The following is a 16,296-nucleotide window of genomic DNA, read 5'->3' on the forward strand; positions in this document are numbered from 1 at the left end:
TCATTCCTCACCACATGGAACTTCTATGAAGGAATCGATGTATACACATCAAACATCCTGAATCTAAGGCTATGACATTAGTGAAAGACTTCAATAGAATCCAAATGGTTTTTAGGGCTGGTCCATTTTATCGTTTTAAAGTGCAGTAGTCATTCACCCCTACGCTGTTAAGAAATTGATTTCTGGCCTCTGTAAGCTCTCAAAAATAAGCCAATGCATCAGGAAAATTGATTCAAAAAGAAAAGCCGTTACCGTTTTGACAGTGAGCCCCGTAGAAACCAGGCTGACAGGTGCAGGAGTTCGGCCGTACGCAGGTTCCACCGTTGAGACACACGGGGTCACACAGAGCTAAAGACAAACACATTTATTAAATAAAATGTTGTTTTCTGATCAAATCTCACAATTGTGAGTGTTTGTGAGGTCAAAATCACAAAACTGCTTTTGAAAAACTATGATTTAGGCCTTCAAAAAGGCTAATACTGACCTACTTATGGCAAAAAGGCATACTAAAAAAGGCAAGTTATTTACTTTCACTTTTAAAAAACCCTCAAGCCATAGGTGTATGTTTCTTCTTCCAGCCAAACACAATTGGAGTTGTGTTAAAAAATATCCTGGCTCTTACAAGCTTTATAATGGGAGTGAGTGGTAGCAATGCATTTTTGTAAGAAAAATATCCATATTTATTACATTATAAACTATAATCCAGCAGCCATATCACCCTGTAGCCCAAGACTGGTTGCTCACTGAAGCTAAGCAGGGTTGAGCCTGGTTAGTACCTGGATGGGAGATCTTGCTGCTGGAAGAGGTGTTAGTGAGGCCAGCAGGGGGTGCTCACCCTGTGGTCTGTGTGGGTCCTAACACCCCTGTAGGGGTGTAACCCCGGCATCCTGGCCAAATTTGCCCCTTGGCCTCTGTCCATCATGGCCTCCTAATCATCCCCATATACTGATTGGCTTCATCACGGTCTCCTCTCCACCAGTAAGCTGGTGTGTGGTGGGCGTTCTGGCGCAATATGGCTGCCATCGCATCATCCAGGTGGATGCTGCACATTGGTGGTGGTTGAGGAGATTCCCCCTTCCATGTAAAGCGCTTTGAGTACCTAGAAAAGCGCTATATAAATGTAACGAATTATAATCACTGGCTTCTGGTAATGGCTGGAAGAGTGACCTCTGACCTGACGTATTGACGAACGCGGAAGCACAGAGGATAGAGCAAAACAAAACACTGGTCACGAATTAGAAGTGTAAAACGAGAATTTTTAAAGAGAAATGTTGGAGAAAATGTTTAGAGGCATCTACTCTTACCTAAGCTTACACTACTCCGACATCCTACGTCATACGTCGGGTCAGAGGTCACTCTTCCGCCAGAACTAGACTCCTGTACGGATGCCAGTGATTATAGTTTATAAGTTATAAATATGGATATTTTTCTTACAAAAATGCATCGCTTTGCTTCAGTAGGCCTTCATTAACCCCCTGGAATCATATGGATTACTTTTATGATGGATGGCTGCACTTTTGCACTGAACTATTCACTCCCATTATAAAGCTTGGAACAGCCAGGATATTTTGTTTATATAACTCCGATTGTGTTTGGCAGAAAGAATGAGGGTGAGTAAATTATGGGATCATTTTCATTTTTTGATGAACTAACCCTTTAAGTAAAATAAAAATGAAATATGAGATGAAAGTGTAAGTGTAAACTTTTTAAACATTGCCAATTCATTTATACACCAATAAGCAACGCTTGTGTTGTTCTAAAAACACTTACCTACACATACCAACATTATATTGCTTCACCTTTTTGCTTTGTTAGGAGAGTCTGAGTTGATGTATATTGTTTTTTTGTAAAATGTTATTAATGTGAATAAAAACTAAAAATTTTACTCTGAGCTGGCTAGTAATTGATCCTCTCAGGTGGACGAGAGGAAGTTATCATCAGGCTGGAATAATGGCTGGTGTTTTCTCTGAGCCGCCAGAACGGAATGAAAAATGAACAGATAGAGGTTCTACAACAGCTAAATGCCACCAGGAAGCAGCACACACACATATGATGGATTTAGTGAGAAGAGATTGGTCCCACTGGGAGCCAACCACACACACTCTCACCTGTCTCGCACGATGGTCCCATCCACCCCGCCAGACATTCGCACTCATCCGGTGATGCACACTTCCCTCCGTTTTGACAGTGACGGTTGCACACCACTGAGTAATTGAAACCAAAACACATGTAATGTCTCCTGTGACCACTAGGGGTGTAAGAGTTTGTGTTTAACATCCACATTTACATTAAATCCAAGCAAACGTGATTTATCGGGACTCACTGGTTTCACATCTGGGCCCTACGAAACCATAGGGACATGAGCAGGTGTCTCGACCCACGCAGGTGCCTCCGTACAGGCAGGGCAAACTGCAGAGAGCTGCAGGAATATTCATACGACCAAATGCACACAAAATACAGTCATATTTCACACAAAGCAAACAGCTAACACATAACTGGTGTCATTATTTGGCACAGTTGCCTCTTTATGGAAAGGGAAAACGGCACATATTTGAAGATTCATATGCTACTTCACACTAGTTCACACTATTAACCCACATAAATGTAAAACGTTCAGTCTTTTTCCTGAACACAAAAGGCGTATACAAATAAAGATGTCGCCTACTAAATTTGTAAATACCCCCTGACTGCCAACTAGCAATAAAGGTAGCCAATCATGGTTAATAAACAAGAAGTCATCGGCCATAGACGAGCCCTTTGATATGTCCTGTCCGAACTTTGTTTAATAGGAAATACATCAACACAGGAAAGAACACATATACGCACTTACCGTTATCACAGGTCTCTCCGTGGTAACCTGACATGCAATCGCATATATCAGGCGCGACACATTTTCCTCCGTTCAGACAGGCTGGATTGCAGATAGCTGTGAGAATCCAAAAATAACATTATTCTACAATTGCCATACAAGTGTTGGTTTGTGTGATTGTACAATATTCACAATATTATAAACAAGTGAGTGTTTCTTTGTGACCTATTTCGCAGTTGGCGCCACTGTATCCCTTCTTGCAGCGACACGTGTTGGGGGCCGCACACTCCATGTTTCTACCGCAGGCATGTCTGCACACGGCTGAGGGCACAAATGGCATGCAAACACAAATAACACATGGTCAGATTCACTCCATCAACACGCAAACACATATTTGCCTCCATCTGCGGCCTGAAGCACAGGAAGCAAGATTATATACAGAATCTTTATGTACTGTACCTATTTTAAATGTGTGCCTTTCACTTTAAATTAAAGTGAGTTGTTGTAAAAGTGCAGGTGACGCCAGTGTTATATTTTTAGATAATTACCATGCTTGCTTTTTAAGATTCACCCAAGTTCTTCCTTCGAGCATTCTGAAAACTACAGGGCTGATTTGAATAGTTGGGTAACTTTCACCGCATGTTTAATGAAAAAGCTAGATCCACTGCCATCTGCTTTGTAGCGCTCAACGCAAGACACCTGCGACTGTTTTGTGCATGTTCACACCATATTCATACCTTGAAAACAGTGCCTGAAAATAATCCATGAATGCATAAGTAATCATTGTTGAGTAAATTTCAACAGTAATGCAATATCATGGGGTTACAATAGCAAACATGTTTCTAGTGATTCTTCCACTCTGTGCTTCTAATTTTCTCAGGTTCACGAACCCACGGGATGGAGCTCAAGGAATGCATTTATTCCTCATGCCTAGAGCATGCTCGGGGAATGAGCTTATTGTTTACTGCAGTTACTGTCAGTTGTCAGTCTAAAACTCAACATGCTGCATATTTTTCTGTAGTTTAGACCTCAGATGGCATGCCCGCAGTTTGTTCACTGACCTATTGCTTATAAAACTGGCAATTACTATATAAATATTGGTAGTTCAGATCAGACTAGCTACCTTATTTATCCCTAGTAGTATCTTGAAGGGTACATACTACTATAAGGTACTAATTAGGGGTGTGCATAAATGCAGTGAATCCATGATAAATCCCAAGCACTAACTCGCAGTTATAATTAAATTCACTGGGTGGCGCTGTGGAGCGTGTTAACAAGTTACAAAATGGAATTACTTTTGATCAAATTAATGAATTAATCTGAGTTATAATATCATCACCACAATGAGAAATCACATGAAATCCAAACAGCAGTAGAATGAGGAAAGGCAGCTGTCCATCACTGCATTCACAACTGCAGGTAATCGCAGCTGGACCCCGCGTGATCCGAGATGATATCTTATCTAATAGCAAAATAATTTTGAGATATATACTTCCTTTAAGTTTCGTTGAGGGAGACAGGTTTAAGAACAGAAAACGCAAAGTGTGCTTTGTGTCTCTGAAACTTTTGTGAAACGTTTTCTCACTCGAGCATAAATTGCTGGCACCGGGGCCCCTGCATGTGGATATTATTGTTTTTCTTTACATAAACGTGAAACAATATAAACACGATAATCATATGCTGACTCGAGTGTATGTGTACGTTCTGTACGATATCTGGCGCAGTCTGCTTTATTACCCGTTTTTTTTTCGTTTGCGCTGCTAGAGCTTAAATGCTTTTGCTCTTTATATTTTTGTTTACACAGGCCTACTGTTTAATGTTTTCAACTAAAAGAAAACTTTAACATATATTGTAAGCTTGTTGTGTATATTGCCTAATCGTAAGCTTGTTCAGAAATGGTGACAAAAACATAAAAAAAATTTAACTTAAAAAAATAATGTCTTTTACATTAAACGTCATTTAAATAAACGAAAATTCGAATATTCGATTTTTATGAGCCCGAATATTCGAATGCAATATTTTTGAAAAATGCCCATCCCTAGTACTAATATGCGCTTTTTAGGGGTGGATAAGGAATAAATATCTAGGGTACTGCTTAGCGATGTTGTATACTTAAAGATGCAATATTTTCATACACTTCTGACAGTGTAAGTAGGTCATTTTTGGCCAGCCATGTATGTGATGGATAAGTATCTATTTTTGGGCTCACAGGACAAACTAAAAAAAATTCAGTACCTCTGCACATTCGGCCATCTCCAGTGTACCCCAAAGGACACCGACCACATCTAGGTTGCCCGTCACCTGCAAGCTCACATTGGACACCTGGGAAGCAAGGGACATCTGCACAGGTGACGCTTCTCTCCTCTAACAGAACCACATTTCGGCTCTTGCTTTGGTGTTTACGGTTCTGAAGAGTTGGTTGGTTATCCAGATATTGGGTGTTGCTTTGTTCACCAAGGTAGGTGAAGCTCCCCTGGGGTAGTGGTTGAGTCTCGTATGGGTCTTGGATTCCAGCCCCAATGCCTCCATCTGCGGAGAACTCAGTCTCCGAGAAGGAGAAGGAGAGGGAGGTTAGGGCTGCTGTTAGGGGTTGCTGGTTGTCTGGAGGTGTCAAAGGTCGAGATCCTGTAATTGTGACCAGACTGGATTGCTGCCTCAGTGCCTCGACATGCCTTGAAGTGTGAGGTAAAGTGACTTTTCCAGGCGTGACGCCCGCAAATCCATGTGCCAAGACTTTATATGAAGCATCTCGCTCCTCTGGACTTGGAAGAACTTTCAGTTGATTGTGAGAGCCAGAGAGGAGTCTATCCCTGCTGTTGGTTGAGGCAGGTTTGCGTCCCGCCATCAGTGCCAACTCCCCTTTCCCTGTAACAGGTGGAAAGGTTGGCAGGTGGGGGATGTGAGAGGTGGCCTGATGGTGTGGGGTCCTTACTGGAGAGGATAGGCGTCTCTGAGGTTGCCTGAATGGAAGGACGGGGAGGTGCAGATGGGGAACACTGTTGGAGACATGGGGTAGGTTGCTCTTGGCTTGGGTCAGTTGCGGTGAGTAGCGGGGTGCTAGATGAGAAGACAAGGACTTATTACGCAAGATGGCAAGCAACTTGTCAAGCATATGAACAGTAAATACTTTTAGTTCAGCTTAAAAAAAAAAACTTGTCAGCCACAGCAAGGCACGGTAAGGCTCATTATCAAGCAAAAAAAGAACAAGGACACCAAAATGAAAGGAAGAGATTGACTGTATTCTGCAGTTATCATCGACACAAAATCCTCTGGAGATCTTGAACAGCCCTTTGAAGATTTTTCACAATGAGACCACCAGAAAAGTGCAGTTATGATGAAATAGTGCTCAGTACTAGCTTAAAACCTTTGGTGATGCTGGTATATTTACTCATAAACAACATATAGCAGCTTTGGCCGCTCAACAAGATTTATTCTGTCCCCCATCCACAAGCAAGGAACAAAGACGCAATACAACAAAACGCAATGCTAACAATAGAGACACACTGCCGTTTTTGAGTGTGTAGGAATCTGGGCCGCATGTGGCGACAATGAGGGAATTAGCAGAATGAAGCTGTTTCTTTTCTAGTTCCCACTGTGGCTGCTCATGGATTCACTTCTGATAACGGCACTATTAGGAATGATTCCAGCAGTGGCCCATTCACAAGGAAAATGTATTAAAAGTCATTACCCAGCTCTGAAGGCTTTTACCATCGTGCTGCGATACTGCAACATAGGAAAATGTATTTGAGGGATTTTTCTAGCAAAAGAACAGATTAAGAAGTCTAACAACATTTCCATTGAGTGAAATGTAACATTCTGTACTCCTGGGATAAGAAAGGATAAGATGCAGTCTGGTAGTTTTGCTTTTCAAATATAAAAAGAGAATCAAAGACCAAATAACTAAAACTCTTACTCTGTTAAAAAAAAAAAAAAAAAAACTTCTTTACTGTCTTTCCTCTCCTCATCCCCTCTCTAAATGAGTTTATACATTCTTTTCCTAATTCCTTACTGTCTCTTTCTGTTCCCTATTCCCGTCAGCCAAAAACACATTGTGGGTCAGCAACCACCATGCCGCAGCCTGTGCATGACTGAGCATTAGACGTTTCCAGGTCTTAGTTATCAACCGTATCAAAGCACCTGTCGCGTTCTGAGGATTACGACAGCCTTGCTTCCTATTCGTTATGTTTTTCTCTAATTACTGGAGCTCTGCGCTTTTGGGAGATGAAACAAGGAGGATTAAGAATGGATTGAAGAGGAAAACAGTGACAGATGAATTTTTTAAACAAAGCTAAAATGCAATTTAAGACTTCATGATGATGCAACAACTTTGAAAAAGTTATATTGTTTAGTTTTGTGTTGATTAAATGAGCTATATATATTATAATTCAACTAAAAAAAAAATTTAATCCAGTGACTCATTTAGGCTTTCCACTGATTTGAAGAACTGACAGCAATGTTTCAAAAAGTACTTACTGCTATGCTTTGATTGTTTCGTGCATGCACGTCCATTGCCGTGATAACCTGGTGGACATCGTCCGCAGACATAGCCAGTGTAGGGTGGCCGTAGGTCAATGCACTGAGCACCTGGAAAACACGGCCTACTTGCACACTTGAATGTCATATTTAGTCCGTTGGGAAAACCTGCAGTGGAGAAACATGACATGTTTGCTTTTTAGGTTTGCCATAAATTTTGAATGCATGGACATTAAGTTCTGTCAGCCTTTACTCCTAGTCATTAGCATCTTAGAAGGAGATTGATGTGAATTTAGGTTCTGGATGCTCTGGTGCTTTCACCTTTACTTCAACTCCTACCAACAATTTCACAGTCTCACGTGGCCTCCATATCCTACAATGGTTACCCAACCGCAACAGATTGGTTAAGGATTAGCTATGCAGGGAAATTGAGGTCTCGCTCATACACTAGGGAAGATGTGCTGATGTCAGAAGGTGTGAAGCAATAACCTGAAATTTTTACCTCATTTCCTGAGACTAAAAGTTACCCCATAGTTTTATAAACCACTGAACAAACTGGCATCCTTTTTACTCCACCACACAGAGGCTACAAGACTCATCTGAGCACTTTTGGAGTGCAAGGGAAATGATTTTTGCTGCAGTATTTCACATCACCATATTTTATTGAATAAGTACGCCCTCATCTTGCTCACAATCACCCAGATGCATGCACCTGTTCTGTCGAGCTTCACGTGCCATGTCAAATAAAACAAGAAGCCTGCCCTCTGCCAGCGGAGCAGAGAAAGATGAAAGAGTTAGCAGCTGTCTTCCATTAAAAATAGATTTATCGGCCCTGTGATTACACATATCAAGGGTTATTGCCCGGGATTTTTGTCCCATTTTCGCAAGGTCAGCACAAATCCCTTAGACAACGACGGGATTTATTGGCCGAGGGGGTGACAGCTTGCATCCCCTCTGCTTGCCATCTCATTTTCCTCCATAAGTGTGATGGCAGGCAATTTGCAAGCCGGTAAGACTGTATTAGCAAGAGATGAGGTGCTCCCAAGGATGATAGCGTCTTTCCAGAGTGTGCTATTTGTCCCCGTTCCTCAAACTCTAGCCTTAACTACCTTTCGGAAAAGATGACTCATGGGATTGCAAATCTTTGTGGACTTTACAAATCCCCTGTCCTCAATCTCAATCCTTTTGTTTCCTTCCTCGCATTAATTATGACATAGACAAGAAAGGTAAGTGCAAATGAGGGTTTGACAAGGACACGTATTGTTCAAATTGCTTCGAGTGCTGCCTGGGGACAAATGGCCATTGGGGACACTGTCTAATTTCATTTTCAATTAGTATTTACAAAAGGATGACCAGGGTACCTGAGAACGACAAGAATTAATTTAACCTTTGGGTTTGTAGCACACAGTAACTCAAATGTAAGAGTCTCTTTTGAGATCCTATTAATGAATGTTTCTACATTGGTAATAACCTTTAAAATACAGACAGCAATTCCAAACAATTACACGGGGTCCTTGTCTACATTGACCCTCTGAGTTTGTAAAATTAAAATGGTCTTTGCATAGAGTGAGAGAAACGTTGTGCTAAATCAGTCAATTATAGACAATCCACACCTTTCCATAAAAAAGGACAATCCCAAATGAGATCTCTTGAATGTCACTATTGTTTCTTTTAGACTGCAATTGGGATTAAGATGGTAACAAATTATTAATAAATTCTGGTTCACATATTTTTCTCTTTGAGAATTTCAGTAATCTCAAATGTTTAAGATCTCAACATTATCAAACTGTTCTCATTTGCAAAGATACCAAAGTCTGCAATCAAAAATCTCAGTATTTCTCATGAAATTCTTAAAATGATGCTATACATGTTATTTGTATAGCCCTTAAGTCTTACTGTATGCAAATACTGTCTCATCTGTCTCTTTTTCATTGCTCAAAACTACTTTTTGAAGAAAGATGATGGTGTGGTAATAAAATAAAAACAAAAAGCTGCAAAGATGTCTTTGCAAAGCTGGTTAGAGAACAAATATTCCCTTGGGAACCCCGTCCAGTCTCTGTGGTTGATGTCTCATCTTTCTATCTTTCCATTTTACTCCCAGAGGACATAACCCGAGGGAGTGAAAAGGAGAAGAGAGGGAAGATGAGGAGAGTGAACAGAGCCATAAAGCCAATTTACATTCCCCATACTGATGTCCTCCAGGAGCCTGTTGTGCCAGTCCCAGCAAATATCATAAGGCCCCTGAGCTATTTGCAACAAAGTGCTATAAACATAGGTCTTCTGTGTAACACTTGTGCACTCTATTTCTCGTGTCTTTGTCTTTGACAGGTCTGTATGAGGAAAAGACCAAAATTCCAATCGTAAATCTCACTCCCAATCGTGTTCAGGTAAAATATGTCTTATAATGATGCAAAACACCAGGTTTAACAAATAATTTAACAGTTTTTTGCCTAAGTCAGATGACTTCTGTTTACGTCTGGTTCTTTTTATTTTTCTGCTGAGAAAAAGACCCCAGTAATCTCAGTTTTGTCTCCTTTAGAGTTTATGTAACCAACAAGAATTTGATGAGAAATGACAATGAGTTTATATTTAAATATTATACTCTTGAGTGCAGACTGCAGTGTCTTGGCAAATGTGATGGAAATTTGAGACATTTTTGAGATCTCTTTCCAAATACTCAAGAAAATAATATTACTAAGGTGTTTTTGCTCAGGAGATCTCTTTAATATCTAAGTTGTTTCTTTCAGACAACAATGAGGGGTTCAAACAAAGATGTTAGTTTATGTTTGTGTTTTTTTCCCCTCCTCCATGTCTCCTCAAGAGTATTAGATTAAGAAGAATTTGCTGAGAAATGTTCGAGTTCATACTGAGACCATATTAATTGCAGACTCTGGTATCATGTCAAAATGTGAGCACAATTTGAGACATTATATCTTTTCCAAAACTCTCAGGAGATCTCTTTAACATCTCAGTTATGTAAGGTAAAGAACAATGAGATTGGATGGAGACAACTGTTTACAGTACATCTCGTGTTGCAGATTTTCTCCTGAGAAAAAGAAAGTAATAAGTGTCTCCTCTAAAAATGTAAAAAAATGAGAGAGTTAAGACTTAACCGAAAATCTAATTTGCATCTCATTGCAGAAGAAACAAATTATACAGTATATTGAAGAGATCTCATTTGTGATTTCACTTTCCTACAGGATTATGCAACTGATTTGACTACGTGCCTCTTGACTATTACTCTTCGAAATTGTGAGTGAGAGACGTCCTTTACCTAACCTTGTTCCGTCGAGTCTCACGGAGAGCGTGAATGCCCGGCATGGCTAATTAGAATCGCTAATTTCAGGCATTATACCAAGACGAGAGGGTAAGAGGTGTGAGCACAAAGGCATGCCAGCAGGGCTTGTCTTGCTTTGTGCTAAGCAGCTGGAGGAAAGTCATTTCCTGGGAACATCACAAACACACAAAAAAAAACCCAGCACAGGAAATGACTCTAGGGGGATTGAACAGACATCACGCTGCGTCAGGGAAAGACAAAGAATCATTTCTGCAATGTCATGACACCAGCAGTGGGCGATTTGGCTCCAAACGAAACCCTCACGGTTTTGTTTCCTGGCCATCTGTGGACATGTAGAGACAGAACAATGGAAACAACTACTTGCCAGTTCTCTGACTCGCGCTGGTGGCAGCTTTGGTGACCGAGGTCTTGCTTGAAGCTTCGTTGGACTCTGTCGAGAGGTGAGTGGAGGTCGTTTTAGGAAGGGGGGCGGCCATTTTGCTGATGGGCCGCACCGCGGGAGCCGCGGATGAAGATACAGCCTGAGAGGTGATGGGACGAGATGTGACCATTCTTGCTGGTGCTGATGAAAGAGAGAGAGTGAGACTGATTCGAAATTAACTCGACAACTTTTGCTACTAATTCCACAAGCGTATAGAATAAAGGACAGAGAGTGGGGTAAGATGTTTCTCCCATTTTAATCACGCAAACTGTGGACAATTTTGTACAACTGGAACCATGATGTACACTGTAAAGTAAACCCTTACGCCCGTTTCACACATACTCCGTTTGCAATGTGTATGCGGTGCGTATTTTTTTCCGTACCTATGTTAACAGGTTAGAGCTTTCACACTGCACGCGGATACAGTCTGTCGATCCGTTCCAGTTGCGGTGCGTATACAGCAGTGCAGCGATCGTTTACGCACCGAGTCTATTTTTGCTGTGCTGCAAACGTTGAATTAAAGTGACAGCGCATGGTTCGTGGTCACACTGAACACAGATAGACATGAAAATGTAGTAATTTCACCATAGATGCATTTAATTAAATAAAATGTAGTAATCTCACCATAAATGTATTTAATTAAATACTACTATTTTTCACAGTCATCTTTTTACTTTAAGACCGAGGTAAAGCAAGGAAAACTACAATTTACCTCAACAAGGCGACATAATGAACAACACTCGTCTCATTCGTGGAGGTGGAAAAACAAGTTCTTTGTGACATGCAAGATTTATTGTATTAAAATTTAAATGCAAAAGAAAAGGCATAAGAGTCAGCTGTTTTTGTCAGTTTTAAGTTTCAATTTAAAATGTTTGCAAAAGTACATGGTTAAATATTTGATCACTTGCTTGATCAACTTAATATATATATATAGAAGTAATGCATGGAATAATATGCCTACGTTGTTTGAATTGTGTTTAAACGTACATACGTCCATTAAAGAGTGTATGTGTGTACAAAGAGAATCGCAATGCTGACAAAACTTTTTTTTTTTAAATAAAAGTTGCTGCATAACTTCTGGATTTGAAATAAAAATAGTGAGTAGGCCTATGTGTTTGTGGTACAGCCGCGGATCAGTTACGCACAGCAAATGCAGCATATGTGAAAGCACTATAGCTCCTGTACCGCATACGCACTGCAACACGTACCGCAAATGGAGTATGTGTGAAACAGGCGTAAGGCTCAAAATAATTAATTGGTTTGAGTAGGGCCAACTCAAATTATACAAATTAGTTACCATCAAGGTGACGAGTGGAGTATGAGTATTGCTGTACTCATTCAGCAAGTGCTATGCAATGCTGATGCTATCAAAGCATTTAAGGAACTGTATGTAAGCTTGTGGCCAAAGCTGGTACTGCAATCATTTTCAAATTACTGTAGAGCAGTGTATCCCCTCCCCCTCCCCCCTGACTCGAGGTTGCCAGATAGGCTGCAGGAAACAGCAGGAATGTAGGCTGCTACAAGGAGCTTTCAACTAGAGCAGAACTGGCAACCCGGATGCCGAAACACTACTGACTTCGTGATTGGTAGATAGGTGGAGGGTGGGGCATCAGGCCAAAACACAAAATGACAAGTCCTGGCCGGACTATTGTTGTCAGTGATATAAGTATTTGAAATGAACATGATTTCTTAATGTCTAGTGACATATCAGGGCCATTTTATGATTAATTGAAATACATTTCTTACATATGGTTCCGTTAAAAGTCACCAATTAGCAAATAAGCATTTATTGAATTAGCTAGTTAAAGCTATAGCCAAGTTTCCACTACTAAAAATATATAAATTGAGATTACATGCTAATTTTTAATTGTATGAATTAGCTTACTAAAATATTTAAAGGTAAAAATAAAAAATAAAAATCTGCAAGTTCGGCTTTCTTAAACGTTACATTTCTTAACTTAAAAAAATTGATGTTACTGATCACCTCCAATTATTTGAGTTTTGCCAACTTATTCGGGTTTACAGTGTACTACTGCCTGGGATTGCGAAATGCACATAAAAAAAAAAAAAATGTAAGAGTAAAAAAGAGTAAAATGTTTACTAGTCGAAGAAAAATTGAGGTATGGAAGTTTGTTTCTGCCCCTTAATAAAAAAAAAAAAAAAAGGGTAATTGCAACTTTTTATCTCGCAATATGACTTTGTTACTTGCATTTGCTAGTTTACATTTTGCGATTCAGTTTTTTTTTCCAAGTCAAAATTGTGAGATATAAACTCGGAATTCTGAGAAAAAAGTATTTTTTCCCTCTAAACTGGACTTTATATCTCACAATTATGAGTTTATAACAAGCAATTCTGAGAAAAACAAGCTTCCATACTGAGGTTATTATGCATATTGTTGTTCAGGAAAATAGAATAACTTTCTTCACCTTTGAAAAGACTGCAAATATTACCACATGGGTATGAAAAAATACAACCCAATTAACAAGTTTTTGTTTTCTAATACAATATGTTCTGCGTAATACAGTATCTGATGGATGACCACAGTCCTTGTGGTTTGAGTTTCACTTTGGTTTCCACTGGAGAATGAAAAAAAATGTTTGATTGAAGATCTTTTTAGCTCTATTTTCCCCATTTTCCAAGACTGATACCTTATATATATTGTGCCGTATCCGGCTTGATACAACAACTACCTAGCAATTTCTACAGCTCTGAAGTGTTCTTTAAGGAAGAGTTTCAGTTTTGAGACTGTCATCTCTTCTACTTGTCAGAGAAGCCGCACACCTGAGACGTTAGAAATTCACTCCATCTCTCTCTCTCCACATGGAAACTACAGAGGAGATGTTTTACCAATTATCTCTGGACAAGAGCAGAGTCTGGCACAGTGTCATAGTGTGCACAGGGTGGATAACTATCTTTTGCCATCTGGATTGTATTGCTCTCCCACCCGCAGTTCTGCTGGTGATAATCAAAGCGGGTCGGCAGATCCAGCTCTCTCTGTTCTGTTGTGTTTCTGTATGCTGCAATCACACAGATTGTGTTTGTAATGGTGGCCCGGGCTTGGATGAAGAAGTCATCAAATCGCTGTCCCTCTGATGGGGGAAAACGTGAACACAGGGCTCCTGTGAACGAGGGTTCATCGCTTGCAGATTACAGTCAAAAGACATTTGCAGAGCATTTTGTCAAAGCGCATGGAGGAAGATGGAAACCAGCTTGAGCAGCAGCGAAGAGACAAACACAACGTATCTTTTCGTAAAACAGAACCAAACAATCACTGAGATTTAAGGCCCTAGGTTTACGAGAGACTCAATAACAGTAGATGTCCGAGTTGATATGTTTGTATTCATGTTCAACACATCACATTTTAAATAAACATTTTAATTTAATTACTTTAAAAATGTCAAGTGGTATTGTGTTCCTCTTTCCCGCTTTTAGAGGACAATACCCTCATGCCAGGCAGTCATTATGAAAAAAAACTTTTGTTCTTAAATACAAATCAGATATTGTAGAAGAAAAAAAGCTTAAAGGAGAACTCCGGTCAATTTTAACATTGAGCTCATTTTTTTGTACATTTGGAGTGCTGTCAGTACAGAGAACAATGACAAAAATCGGTGTTGCCTACACCGTGTTATCCTCTTTTTAAAATTTGCACCCTGTTGACTTCAATGGGGCAAGTTTTAAACCTGCTTTTAGGCTCTTAACATCCTTGATGTGTCATTACAAGTGCACAGGTCATGTGAGTGATTCCTTCGGGGTGAACGCGGGTGAATCTGACTGCAGTAGATGTGAAAGATATGAATAAAAATGATGTGTATTCAGCCAGCGCACATACCTGTATTTACATCCTGTTTTCGGTCGAAGTCCACAGTAGTCGATTGTCGAGTTCACGCGCGTGATCATAGGTACTAAACCTATGCTGCAAATCCCAACAGGGTGCAAATTTTAAAAAGAGGATAACTCGGTGTAGGCAACACCGATTTTTGTCGTTGTTCTCTGTACTGACAACACTCCAAATGTACAAAAAAAATGAGCTCAATGTTAAAATTGACCGGAGTTCTCCTTTAATTAAAAGACAAATGCTTGGTTTTTCAAATGAAAGTATGTGTAAAACACATATATAGTATGAAATCATTCACTCTATATATGATACATCATTTTTATTTTATGTTGCACACATTCTAATCACTATCTAACATATATTCTCATGTTTCAAACATATTTTTATTTCAAAAACCAAGAATTTGTCTTTTAATTAAGCTTTTTTCTTCTACAATATCTGATTTGTATTGTGAATGTCTTAAAAGCCATTTTAGTGATTACAAATGTTTAGTCTTAACTAAAAATATTTTAAATAAATTATATTTAAAGATTATATTTTATATAATATTCATAATTAATAATTATATATTTTTTTAATTAGTTAATACAAATATAGAAAAAAATATACACATTTTTGTCAAGACAAAATATGTACCTGTTATTTTATTGCAATACACTATTCTGACTTCTGTGTGGTAATTCTGTGAGCATATGATACAGGGAAGCACTCAAGCTGAGACTTTGATGCTTTGAATTGAAAAGCCCTGTGTTCCCTACAGTAAACCCTGGGTAGATTGTGCTGCTTTGGCCTCTGTGGACGTAAAACAAGAAAAGAAAACTATTTTTTCCCCTTTTTGTATGTGCAACAAAGCTGGGGTCATATTTTGTTTGGCAATGTTTAACCTGGTTCTTGCTCTTTTTTTCAGAGGCAGACTTAAGAGGCAGCAATTTAGGTTTCTTACCTTTGCAGGAGATCCCATCTCCCTCCAGGCCCCAAGGGCAGGGGCCACACCTGAAAGAGCCGAATCCGTTCATACATCTGACTCCAGGAAAACATGGCCCTCTCACGCACTCATTCACATCATCCTGACATGTGACACCTATGGACAGAAAACAAATATTATTATTATAATTATTATTAGCAATAAATGCGTCTGTACAGAGTCCCAAAAGGGAAATTTGGTTCTCTCGCAAATGTTTTGTGTTCCCCCAAGAAACTTTGCGTTCCCTTGCAAAACATTTGCGAGCGAACGCAAGGTTTCTCGGGGGATCTCAAAACATTTGCGAGAGAAAGTAAAGATTTTGAAATATTTTTTTTCCTCCTATCTCAAATTTTTTCCGCCACCGTGTATGGAGCGAATTATGTGCCATAATTTAACAAACAAATCCAGCATTTTGCAAACAAACTCAATCTACTTCGCAAAGGAAAACTCGACTCGCAAACAAACTCGATCCGCTTTGCAAAGGAAATCTCGACTC

The 16,296-nt window shown here is 39.6% G+C and overlaps 1 protein-coding gene across 1 annotated transcript in view; it reads right to left on the minus strand.

Moving 5' to 3' along the window:
• The window catches only part of LOC311294976 (von Willebrand factor D and EGF domain-containing protein), a 71,885-nt gene that overhangs the window by 5,511 nt on the left and 50,078 nt on the right, over nt 1-16,296 (minus strand). The window contains exons 19-27 of the mRNA XM_084416108.1: nt 15,780-15,917; nt 10,945-11,142; nt 7,283-7,450; nt 5,045-5,866; nt 3,035-3,130; nt 2,831-2,926; nt 2,324-2,419; nt 2,109-2,204; nt 253-348 (exon numbers count right to left, since the gene is read on the minus strand). Of these exons, the coding sequence (XP_084272234.1) occupies nt 253-348; nt 2,109-2,204; nt 2,324-2,419; nt 2,831-2,926; nt 3,035-3,130; nt 5,045-5,866; nt 7,283-7,450; nt 10,945-11,142; nt 15,780-15,917 (1,806 nt within the window). The remainder of the gene's footprint in view (nt 1-252; nt 349-2,108; nt 2,205-2,323; nt 2,420-2,830; nt 2,927-3,034; nt 3,131-5,044; nt 5,867-7,282; nt 7,451-10,944; nt 11,143-15,779; nt 15,918-16,296) is intronic.

The sequence above is a fragment of the Rutilus rutilus genome, assembly GCF_951802725.1.
Source record: "Rutilus rutilus genome assembly, chromosome: 8".
NCBI lineage: Eukaryota > Metazoa > Chordata > Actinopteri > Cypriniformes > Leuciscidae > Rutilus > Rutilus rutilus.